The sequence below is a fragment of the Dinoponera quadriceps genome, unplaced genomic scaffold (assembly GCF_001313825.1).
Source record: "Dinoponera quadriceps isolate SergipeBrazil2010 unplaced genomic scaffold, ASM131382v1 scaffold3773, whole genome shotgun sequence".
Lineage (NCBI taxonomy): Eukaryota > Metazoa > Arthropoda > Insecta > Hymenoptera > Formicidae > Dinoponera > Dinoponera quadriceps.
The window spans coordinates 164,336-177,086 of NW_014558172.1; the positions used below are offsets into that span (position 1 = coordinate 164,336).

The 12,751-nt window shown below is 52.6% G+C and overlaps 1 protein-coding gene across 3 annotated transcripts in view; it reads left to right on the top strand.

Moving 5' to 3' along the window:
• LOC106749654 (transformation/transcription domain-associated protein) overlaps positions 1 to 12,751 on the top strand; it is a 35,283-nt gene that overhangs the window by 19,637 nt on the left and 2,895 nt on the right. For all 3 annotated transcript variants that reach the window (XM_014629325.1, XM_014629324.1, XM_014629326.1), the window contains 6 exons: positions 392 to 8,218; positions 8,526 to 9,920; positions 10,578 to 10,752; positions 11,052 to 11,277; positions 11,358 to 11,451; positions 12,172 to 12,720. In XM_014629325.1, the coding sequence (XP_014484811.1) occupies positions 392 to 8,218; positions 8,526 to 9,920; positions 10,578 to 10,752; positions 11,052 to 11,277; positions 11,358 to 11,451; positions 12,172 to 12,720 (10,266 nt within the window). The remainder of the gene's footprint in view (positions 1 to 391; positions 8,219 to 8,525; positions 9,921 to 10,577; positions 10,753 to 11,051; positions 11,278 to 11,357; positions 11,452 to 12,171; positions 12,721 to 12,751) is intronic.

Here is a 12,751-nt window from a genome sequence, read left to right on the forward strand (position 1 = left end):
TTAGCGAATTCACATAGAAGCTATTCTAGTGTGTTCCTGTATTATTCATGCTCAGGGTTGGATAATAACTAATTAATCGGTTCAAAGTTAAATTAAAAAGTTAGTAACTTTTAATTTCCTAGTTAATTTTAAATGAATCAACTTTTAATTTAAATATGTTTAAAAAAATATGCTAACTTTAGCTTACTAATTTTTATTATACAAGTTAAAATAAACTTCACCAGTATTAAAATCCTCGCAGGCTGTTTACAATATTAAATTAAAAAAATAAAAAATAATGGCACCAGATTTTTTTTTCGCCTCTCTGAGCGCTATTGTTTTTTTTTTTGTACACAATCCTAAGCACACTGCGTGTAAAATAAAAGTCGAAGTAAATCGGCCTTTTTTTCAGTACAACTTGATTCCGAAAGCGGTGATGTCGTTGAAAGTGCTTCAGGAACTGCCGATAATCGTGGTGCTGATGAACCAGCTGTACAAGCAAAACGTCCTTCAGGACGTGTCGGACTTCATTCCGATCGTCATAACGACCATATCGTTGCAGCCGAGTCCTCAGCATCGCGCTTCACCCGGCTTCAACAAGGAAGTCTTCGTTGACTTCATGGGGGCGCAGATCAAAACCCTATCATTCCTAGCTTACGTGATCAGAGTGTACCAAGAAGTGATAACCCAACACAGCCAGATGTTGGTGAAGGGCATCCTCGGCTTGTTCACGTTGTGTCCCATGGAAGTTGCTCATCTGCGAAAGGAACTGGTGATCGCGTCGCGGCATATCCTCGCGACGGACCTGCGGAACCAGTTCATCCCACACATGGAATACTTCTTCAACGAGGACATCTTCATCGGCCACGGCTGGACGACTCAGGAGGCGCTCCGCCCGTTGGCTTACTCCACTCTCGCCGACCTGGTCCACCACGTTAGGATGCTGTTGCCCCTCTCTGACGTGTCTCACGCCGTGCACCTGTACAGCAAGAATCTGCTCGACCCGAGCCTACCCACGACTGTGCAAATGGTTTCCTGCAAACTGCTAATGAATCTCGTAGACACGGTGCGTCACCGGGCGGACGCGGAGAACAGCACGCAGGGACGGGAGTTGTTGATGCGCATCCTTCTGGTCTTCGTTCTCAAGTTCAAGGTCCTCTCCAAGATCTACATACCGATTCTGCGCAGCAAGACGAAGCAGCTGCGAGCCAACACGACGACCGACGTCGCTTCAGCGTCGGATGACGCTCTGAAAACGGCCACTGAGCTGATCGAAGACAAGGAGACGGCGAAATCCAAGTTCGGCTTCCCAAACTGGCAAGTGATGAGCTACAACGTCGCCGATTACCGGAATCTCGTCAAGAGTCTGGTGCACGGAGCGAAGGGCATCACCGGGAACTTCGTCAACAACCGAAGCACCGAGGTGTCACAGGTGTCGAATCAGTTACATCCGAAGGAAACTCTCATCTACATTCAGCTGGTCAAATGGGCGTTGCCCGCCTTGGACATTTACACGATCGGCTCGACGATCGTGGGGACTCCCGCGCAACCCGGCAGACCAGCCCAGGCACAGACGATAAGGTCCCGGGAGGAAAAAGAGGTGCTGGAGCTGTTCGGCAATATATTCACGCAGATGAATCCGCAGACCTTCCAGGAGATATTCTCCATGTCGGTGGACTACATGGTCGAGAGGATCTTCAAGAACAGCGCCCTGCAGATCATCGGCAGCGCCTTTCTTTCCAGCCCCACCATATCGTCGAGGTTCGCCACGATATTGGTGCAATATTTGCTGGAGAGAATGAACGACATGGGCTCGAACGTGGAGCGGAGCAATCTCTACCTGCGACTGTTCAAGCTCGTCTTCGGTAGCGTATCGCTTTTCCCCGCGGAAAACGAGCACATGCTTCGCCCTCATCTGAACCAAGTGGTCAACCGAGCCATGGAGCTGGCTATGTCCGCGAAAGAACCTTACAATTACTTCCTCTTGCTGCGAGCGCTCTTCCGATCCATCGGCGGCGGCTCGCACGACCTGCTCTATCAGGAATTCCTACCTCTGCTGCCGAACATGCTGGAAGGTCTGAACAGGCTGCAGTCCGGATTGCACAGGCAGCACATGAAGGACCTGTTCGTCGAACTCTGCCTGACCGTGCCGGTCAGACTGAGCTCTCTTCTGCCTTACCTGCCGATGCTGATGGACCCGCTGGTGTCCGCCTTGAACGGCAGTTACTGTCTCGTCAGCCAAGGTCTGCGCACTTTGGAACTATGCGTCGACAATCTGCAGCCCGACTTCCTCTACGAGCACATACAGCCGGTCCGTGCGGACCTGATGCAGGCTCTCTGGAGGATCCTGCATAATTCCACGGACCAGGCTCACGTGGCCTTCCGTGTTCTCGGGAAGTTCGGCGGAGGGAATCGCAAGATGATGATCGAGCCGCAGAAGTTGCAGTACAACGATCGCGAGACGAATTCGCCGACGGTGGTGGTTTACTTCCAGGGGCCGACTTACCCGATCGACCTGCCCATGGAGAAGGTGATCGAGACGGCGTACGTCGCGTTGAAATCCAGCACGACCGACCTCTACTATCGCAAGCAGTGCTGCGAGGTCGTGAACTGCTACCTGGCTGCGACCCTGAGACTTGACGACGACGGTAACATATTGAAAAAACTATTCACACATCCGAGTTTCAAAGAAGGGGAGATCAGCTTTTGCCACGCCTCCAGCCAGTACAAATGCCCGGACACGGTGGCGCGCGACGTCCAACAGACCGCGGTGACGAGCCTCTTCATCGCTGCGGAAACGAAGGAACTGAGACCGATGGTGATCGGCATGGTGGTCTCCGTCGTCCGGCACTACACGATGATCGCGATCGGCCAGCAGGCCGGGCTCTTCTCGTGGACGGAGCGCGACGTCCGCACGCAGGGCCAGGATCCGCTGGTGCTGATCGACGCTCTCGCCTCGATACTGTCTCACGAAGAGAAGGACCTGCACAGAATGGCGTATCTGGTGCTGATGCTGATGCTGGACACGGCGACGAAGATCCTGGGGACGAAGGAACGGGCGTGCCGGCTGCCGATCGTCGAATACGCGGCCGACCGGATGTGCATGCTGTGTTACGAGCGCGCCTGGTACACGAAACTCGGCGGCTGCATCGGCATCAAGTTCCTCACCGAGCGGATGGCGATCAAGTGGGTGCTCGACCATCAGTTCATGTTCCTGCGGGCGCTCATCTTCGTAATGATGGACCTGACGGACGAGGTGTCGAACGGCGCGATCGACATGGCGAAGACCAGCCTGGACCGGATGATCCGGATCTGCCTGGACCCCGGCATACGCGAGGGCAACGCCGAACTGCTGGACGCCCGCAACAAGGGCGTCCACGACGTGACTCGCGAGTTGGTCAGGCAGGTGACGTCGCCGCACACGATCGTGCGGGAACAGGCGATGACGTCGTTGCGCCAGCTCGCCGAGATCCAGAGGAAGACCGTCACCGAAGTGATGGAGCCGCACAAGGAGGTGCTGGCCGACATGATACCGCCGAAGAAGCACCTGCTGCGCCATCAGCCGGCGAACGCGCAGATCGGCCTGATGGATGGCACCACCTTCTGCACCGCTCTGAACCCCCGTCTCTTCACCATCGACCTCACCGTCGCCGAGCACAAGGTCTTCTTCCAGGAGCTCGTGGGACTCTGCGAGGCGGACGAGGCGACCTTGCAGAAGCTCTGCTGCTACAAATCCGTGACAAATCTGATGCCGTTGAGGAAGTCGGCGCTGCGCGCGCTCGCCGCCAGCCACTACATCGTGACTTGTCGCGAGAAGATCTTCACGGTGCTCTACAAGGCGCTGGAGAAGTCGAACGGCGAGCTGCAGGAGGCCGCGTTCGAGTGTATGCAGACCTTCATCGCCGGCTTCCAGATCGACATGGAGTCGGTGCACACGACCATGCGGCCGATGCTGCTCACACTGGGCGATCACAGGAATCTGAGTCTGAATTGCGTCAAGAGGCTGTCCTACCTGACGCAGCTCTTCCCCAGCACCTTCAGCATCACCCTCTGCGAACAGTTGCTGCAACACCTGAAGAAACTCCTGGAGAATCTGATCCAGGCGCAGAAGGGCATAGTGAAGACCGGCGAGAACGAGCAGAAGATCAGCACGATCATCGGGATATTTCACGAGATCCCGGCGGCCAGTCCGAAGTTCATCGACGTCCTCTGCAGGCTGGTGCTCCACACGGAGAAGTCGCTGCTGGTCGAAGTGTCCAGCCCGTTCCGGGTGCCGCTGATGAAGTTCCTCCTGCGTTATCCCGCGGAGACGCTCAATCTCTTCCTTCACGACAACAATATCAAGGATCAACAGTGGAGCCGGTACTTGGAGTATCTCATCAAGCACAAGGACGGCAAGCCGATCCGCGACATCTTGCACAACAGTACGGGAAGACTCGTGGCGATGCTGCTCGCCCATTCGCAGACCAACTCGAACCTGACCCCGCCGGAGAAGAGCGAGCTTCAATATCGGGCGATCAAGATCATCGCTCTGCTGATCCGCTTCGACGAACAGTGGCTGTCGACGCAGACCCAGCTGGTGGGCGCCCTGAAGCAGATCTGGTGCAACGACGACTACCAGACCCTCCACAAGAAGGTCGAGAACGTGGAGTATTATCACTGGAAGGAGCCGAAGCTGATCGTGAAGATTCTGCTGCACTACTTCCGCCAGCAGCCGAACGACGTCGATCTGCTGTTCCAGCTGCTGCGCGCCACCTGCGACCGTTTCGTCCCCGACTTCCAGTTCCTCCGTGACTTCCTGGAGAACACGGTCGCGCAGGAGTACACCGTCGAGTGGAAGCGGAACGCCTTCTTCCGCTTCGTCGAGCACTTCCCCACGAACAATCTGTCGCAGGAGCTCAAAGCGAACGTGCTGCAGCTCATCATAATCCCCTGCTTCGCGGTGAGCTTCGAGAGAGGCGAAGGTACGAAGCTGGTGGGCGGGGCTCCCATGCCTTACCAGGACAACCCGGAGAACGTGGTCTCGGTCTTCATCAGCAAGATCATCGACCCGGACAATCCGTTCGGCTCGGCCGACTGCGTGCGCATCTCCCTGCTGCAGTTCTCGTGTCTGCTGGTCGAGCAGGCGTCCCAGCACATACACGACGTCACGAACAAGCGGCAGGGCAACAAGCTGCGTCGACTGATGACCTTCGCCTGGCCCTGCCTCTTGGGCAAGAACTGCGTCGACCCGACCACGAGGTATCACGGCCACCTCCTTCTCAGTCACATCATCGCCAAGTTCGCCATTCACAAGCGCATTGTGTTGCAAGTGTTTCACAGTCTGTTGAAGGCTCATGCGGTGGACGCTCGCAACGTAGTGCGACAAGCGCTGGAGATCCTCACTCCGGCGATGCCGGTCAGAATGGAGGACGGCAACACGATGTTGACCCACTGGACGAAGAAGATCATCGTGGAGGAGGGCCACTCGATGCAGCAGCTCTTCCACATCCTACAGCTGGTCGTGAGGCACTACAAGGTCTACTATCCGGTCAGGCATCACCTGGTTCAGCACATAGTGAATTCGATTCAGCGTTTAGGCTTCAGTCCAACGGCCACCATCGAACACAGGAAGCTGGCCGTCGAGCTGGCGGAGGTGATCATCAAGTGGGAGTTGTACAGGATCAAGGACGAAATAGAGGTTACCGATGGCAGCAGACCGGCCGCAGGGGGCAACGTCAAGCGGCCGGTGACAGCAGCGGTCGGCGACGACGCGACGTCGAGCAACAAACGCGCGATACCCCAAACATCGTCCGGCGGCGGCGCAGGCGTCTGCATGCCTCTCGCTTCCTCCAAGACCGAGTCGATGAAGGCGATCGACCGGATCCACTCGGACGCGATCCTCAACTTCCTGCTGCGTCTGGCCTGCCAGGTGAACGACGTCTCGTCGATTCACGGCAATCCCGGCGAGCTGCTGTCGAAACGGTGCGTCAATCTGCTGAAGATGGGCCTGAAGCCTGACATCTGGACGGAATCGTGCGACCTGAAGTTAGCCTGGCTGGACAAGGTGTTGGCGAGCGTGGACAACGCCCAGCCGAACTTCGGCAACATCAGCACCGCCCTGGACGTGCTGACGTTTTTGCTGGGGGTGATGAAGCGCGAGCAGATACTCGCGAGCTTCAAGCCGCTGCAACGCGGCATCGGCGCCTGTATCGCCAGCAGCAACACGAAGATCATACGTCTGGTGCACGGCTTGCTGTCCCGGCTGATGACGATCTTCCCGGCCGAGCCGACGTCGTCGAACGTGTCGTCGAAACACGAGGAACTGGACACGTTGTACGCGAGCGTGGGTCGTTTCATAGCGGACGGTCTGACGACTTACGAGAAGTCCGCCACAGCCCAACCCAGCTCGCTCTTCGGCACGCTGATGATGCTGAAGGCGGCCTGCACGAACAATCCGAGCTACATCGACCGTATGATCACGCCTTTCATGCGAGTGCTGCACCGAATGGCGAAGGAACACCTGCACAGCTCGTCCCAGGCCGAGACGAATCCGGTCGGCAGCGAGTTGCTGATTCTCAGCATGGATCTCGTGAAGAATCGAGTGGTGGTGATGGGCGCCGAAATGAGAAAGTCTTTCATCGGCACGATACTGGTCGGCCTGATCGAGAAGACGCAGGACATCAAGGTGATGAAGGCGATCACGAAGATGCTGGAGGAGTGGATGAAGAACAAGAGCACGATCGCGATGAATCAGGCGCCGAGTATGCGGGAGAAGTCGATCCTCCTCTGCAAGATGATGCAGTACGTGGAGAAACGTTTCCCGGACGACCTCGAGCTGAACCGGCAGTTCCTCGAGCTGATCAACTACATATACCGGGACGAGAGCCTGAAGTCGACGGATCTCAACAACAAGCTGGAACAGGCCTTCCTCTCCGGTCTGCGCTGCGTCCAGCCGCAGGTGCGGGCCAAGTTCTTCGACGTTCTGGACGCGTCGATGAACAAGCAGCTGTTCGACCGACTCCTCTACATCATCAGCACGCAGAATTGGGAGAACATCGGGCCGCATTATTGGATCAAACAGTGCATCGAGCTGATCCTGTCGGCCGCCAATCCGGTCACGCGGATACAGATGACGAATCAGGACCTCCTCCTGCCGAGCGTCACCTCGATCATTCACATGGGAACGGACAAGGACAGCAAGGAGCACAAGGACTTCACGGCGCAGTGCGCCGTGAAGGAGGAGCCGATCGACACCTCGGAAGTAACTACGGCCGAGCCGCCGGAGGCGGATTTCCTCGAGATGGAACTCTCGAACGCGTCCATCGCCGAGTTCACCAGCACCGTCGACGACGTGATAGCGCAGAGCACGCTGACGGACATAATCGGCAGGCAGAGCGCCTTCATCGAGCGGACGAGCAAGATCAAGACGCAGCAGCTCCTGCTGGCGGTCGTGCAGCTCTGCCACATGGACACCAGCCTGGCGGAACGCGTCTGGCTCGACATGTTCCCGCGCTTGTGGGCCATCCTGGACGAGTACCATCAGAACGTGGTGACGGCGGAAGTGGTGCCGTTCGTCGCCAGCGGCGCCCACGTGATGCAGAAGGAATGCCACCCGAGCGCACTCGGCACCTTCCTCGAGGCGTTGTCGCACTGCAACCCGCCGGTGCTGATGAAGCCGTACCTGATGAAGTATCTCGGCAAGTCGCACAACGTCTGGCACCGGATGACCCTCGGCTTGGAGCAGATGGCCGCCGAGAACGGCGGCGCCTCTGCGAAAGGCAGACACGAGTCTGACTTGTACGACTTCGAACAGTCCCCGGATGACGTTCCCAACGAAACGATGGACGCCCTCGCCGATATGTACTCGTTGCTGCTCGAGGAGGACATGTGGTCCGGCATCTGGCAGAAGCACGCCTACTACAAGGAGACCCTGCACGCGATCACGCTGCAGCAACAGGGATTCTTCGAGCAGGCACAGGGAGCTTATGACGTAGTGATGACCAAGTACCAGCAGGATTGGGTGTCGAGTCCGTCGCCCTACAAGATCCAGAAGGAGGTGATCATGATTGGGAACCAGTGGGTGCGCTGCGCGAAGGAGCTGAATCAGTGGGACATGCTGCTGGAGTACGGTACTTCGAAGGATTTCCGCGATCCTTTCGTCGCCTTGGAGAGTTCCTGGCGTATCTCCAATTGGTCGGTCATGAAGGAAATGCTCGCACTGGTCGAGCATAATTGTCCGAAGGAAATGGCCTGGAAGGTGGGATACGTGCAATAGTGAATTTCTTCCTACCTTTAAAACTTTTGCTCTATCTTCGCCGAGTGTCGATCCACGATAGGTATTTTAAGCCTTAAGAAATTGACCGGTCGAATGTGAAGAGAATAATTAATTGTGATCGATCAATTTCTTAAGGTTTAAAATATCTATAGCGGGGTCTACAATGAGAATTTCAGGCGTAAGAAACTGACCAATCATAATTGACTTTTCTTCTATAATTCGACTGTGATAACTCGAGCGTATCGACGAACTCTTCGTGTCCCGATTAATAGCTCGCATTTATTTCCAGGTGAACATGTATCGCGGCTTCTTGGCCATATGTAACAGCGAAGAGCAGCACATAAACGCGGTGGAGCGTTACGTCGAGATAGCGTCCGGCTTGTGCATGCGAGAATGGCGGAAGCTCCCTCAGATAGTGAGCCACATTCACTTACCGTTACTGCAGGCTGCCCAACAGATAATGGAGCTCCAGGAGGCTGCTCAGATTCATCAAGGCTTGATATTGGCCCGAGCGACCTCTCTTCACGACATGAAGGCGATCGTGAAGACGTGGCGCAATCGTCTGCCGGTCATAGCCGACGATCTCAGCCACTGGTCCGACATTTTCGCGTGGAGGCAGCAGCATTACAACTTCATCGCGAATCATTACGAGTCTCAGCCGGAGCCGCATCCGGCGCCGACCCACTCGGTCCTTGGCGTTCACGCGTCCATGCAGTCGATCATACATTACGGCAAGATCGCCCGGAAGCAGAACCTGTACGGCGTATGTTTGGACTCGCTCTCGAAGATCTACACGATCCCGAGCGTGCCGATGATCGATTGCTTCCAAAAGGTGCGACAACGCGTCAAGTGTTACATGCAGATGGCGACGATGGGCGGTCAGAACGAGCTTCAGGAAGGTCTGGACGTGATCGAGTGCACCGACATGCGTTACTTCTCGAAGGAGATGACCGCCGAATTCTACGCCCTGAAGGGTTTGCTTCTGTCGCAGCTCGGCCGTTCCGACGACGCGAACAAGGCCTTCTCGACGGCGGTGCAGCTTCACGACACTCTGGTGAAGGCCTGGGCCCTGTGGGGCGATTATCTCGAGCAGATCTTCTCGCGCGACGCCCGTCAGACCTCCATCGGGATCGGGGCTATCACGTGCTTCCTGCACGCCGCCCGGCATCAGAACGAGACCAAGTCGAGGAAGTACATCGCCAAGGTGATCTGGCTGCTCACGTACGACGACGATAATAAGCCGTTGTTGATCGAAGCGTTGGAGAAGTACACGGTGGGGGTGCCGGCGATCCAATGGCTACCTTGGGTGCCGCAGTTGCTGATGTATCTCGTGCGGCACGAGGGCAACGGCATTCTGAACCTGCTCAGCCAGGTCGGCCGCATGTTCCCGCAAGCGGTCTACTTCTCGATCCGCACCCTCTACCTGACCCTGAAGATTGAACAAAGAGAGAGGTACAACAACGAGCTGACCGCGGTGAAGATTCAGGAGAGCAGTCAGGAGGATCGTTCAGCCGGCAACGTACCGGCGCACCACGGACACGGGCATTCCTGTCACACGACGTCGGAAGTCTTGAGCCACACCGTACGCGCCACCGCACCCATGTGGAGATGTTCGAAAATTATGCACCTGCAGCGTGACATCCACCCGACCGTACTGAGCTCTCTGGAAGGTATAGTCGATCAGGTGAGCTTGAACGGCGTGTCGTTGCACACTCGCTACGTTTGACATTTTTTTCTGAAAAATTATGTAAAATCGGATTGAATATTATTTTATCTGTTAAATTGTTCATTACATTGTATTATATTTTTTATATCGTATTAGATATACAAGGTATTCACAATGTTCCGGGACAGCTGAATATCTCGGAAAGTATGCATGAGAATATCTCGGAAAGTATGTTGAGAAAAATCTTTCATATGAAAGTTGTGGGGTTTAAAATGATCTATTTATTGATTTATTGATCGGTTCGACCTAGCGTAGCCAAGATCAGGTCACGTCGGTTTTTTTTTTTTTTTGGCGAAATACCCTATTTTTGACTCTAAAATCTAACAGCTGCTGTCAAGAGCTTTCCAAAACACTATAATAAAGTTTGTTTTCTTTAAGTATTTTTCGAGTTATTAATTGTTCATATATCCAGCAAATAGTAATTAATACTCTTAACAAATCTTCCTGCTGCCCAAACAAATTGTTTTTGTTATCACTATATTGACAAACATTTGTTGTTCCAGCAAAATTTATCTTCTCCGTGTACCTTTTCACTATTTTTAACCCGTTAAATCGCCCTCGTGTTTGTATTTTATGATTTTCCCTGCAAAAACTAATTTGGAATATGTATTTCAGATGGTCTGGTTCCGTGAAACGTGGTATGAAGAAGTACTGAGACAGCTGACTCAAGGACTAGCTAAGTGTTACGCATTAGCATTTGAGAATCGAGGCGCAGTTAGTGAAGCTACTATCACTCCGCATACCTTGAATTTCGTCAAAAAATTGGTTTCAACTTTTGGCATAGGAATTGGTAAAGTCATTTATATGCTCTCTTAATTAATCTTCAATACACCCCCGGCATACCATTGATTAATGAATTCTTCCCGAAAAAATAACCGATTCTTTTCTGTGTTCTTAAAGAAAAAGAAGGATCTTTTTAGAAAGAATAAATGTCACGAGATATAAATCTCTGCAATTAGAACTGTTTAACCCTTTAAAGCACACATTTTTCCTTCCGCTTATTTTTCATCAAATTTGGAACTCGGCGGTTTTCGGAATCGCGGATCGCGAATCTGACTCGAAGAGAAACTGCGATTTATGATTTTTCAGAGAACATATCGTCCTCGCAAAACACCTCATTCTATTCGGCGGCTTCGGAATCCTTGGCACGTAGAGCGCAGGACACCGTACAGGATCCCGTCTTCCACAAGATGAAGGGCCAATTTACGAGCGACTTCGACTTTACTGTGCCAGGGGCAAGGTTGCTTCACAATTTGATCAGCAAGCTGAAGAAGTGGATAAAGATCCTCGAGGAGAAAACTAAACAATTACCCAGGTCTTATTTATTCATTCGCGATATGCGATATCCTTTCCAGAAACATCTCACGGACCGAAGATTCATACGTTATTCCACAGGTCTTTCTTGATAGAAGAGAAATGCCGTTTTTTGAGTAACTTCAGCCTGAAAACCGCCGAAGTGGAATTACCTGGCGAATTCCTGATACCTCGAGTAAGTGATGCAATGATGTTTTCGGGGGAAAAAAAATGTTAGAATGTTCTATGATCCAAACGTAAATCTAATATAAAAACCGAGCAAAGGTCAAATGAAAGTCAAATGCAGACATTGGTGCGAGGTAGTATTACGTATAATATAAAATTTTAATAAAAATAAACAAATAAAAAGACTCTAATAAAATAAATAAAACAAATAAACTTGTAAAGTGTGCAGTAAGACATAAGCAGTAAGCTAATTGATCGATTAGATTATTATAGTCCAAGAATAATCAACTGTGGTTGGTTTCTTGACTTTTAGAGATTGCACGTGTATGTGTGTGTGCGTGTGTGTGTTTACGCTTTGATTAAAATTTTATATTATATACAACAATTATTACATTAATATCTGCATTTGGCTCTTATTCGCCCTTTATGTGAGTTTCAATATTTACGTTCAACAAAGTTTATCTCATATGTATCTATATTATCTATATATATCTTTTTACATTTTTATCTATCTTATATATCGAACTTTTCATATCTATACATTCTTTTGTGTATCTTTCTTATCTACATAACCATCTATATCTATATATCTAGTTTACATATTTATCTACATCTATATATCTATCCTATTTACATCTTAATCAAACGCGACGACAGCCAATTTCGAGCTTAGACGGAGAAGAAGCCACTGATCTCTGTTGATCCCTCCATTCGAACTTATTCCTTTCAGCATTCTCATTATTCCGTGAAAATAGCACGATTCATGCCGCGCGTTGAAGTGGTGCAGCGGCACAACACAGCCGCCAGGAGGCTGCGTATTCGCGGCCACAACGGCCGCCTCTACCCTTACCTGGTGGTGAACGACGCCAGCGTGGGGGACGCGAGGCGCGAGGAACGCGTGTTGCAACTGCTGCGAATGCTGAACCACTACCTGGCCAAGCAGAAGGAGACCTCGCGCAGATTTCTACATTTCACGGTGCCGCGGCTGGTTGCCGTATCCCCACAGATGAGGCTCGTTGAGGACAATCCAGCGGCGGTCTCACTTCTAGACGTCTTCAAGCAAGGTTGCGCCAAACTCGGCATGGAACACGACGCGCCGATCGCGAGGTACTACGAGAAACTGGCCGCCGTGCAGGCGCGTGGGATTCAAGCGAGCCACCAAGTGCTGCGGGATATCCTGAAGGAGGTGCAGACCATGATGGTCTCCAAGACTATGCTCAAGGACTGGGCGGTGAAGACCTTCCCCGGCGCCACCGATTACTGGACGTTCAGGAAAATGGTGAGCGCAATTACTCGTTTTTTCGATGATC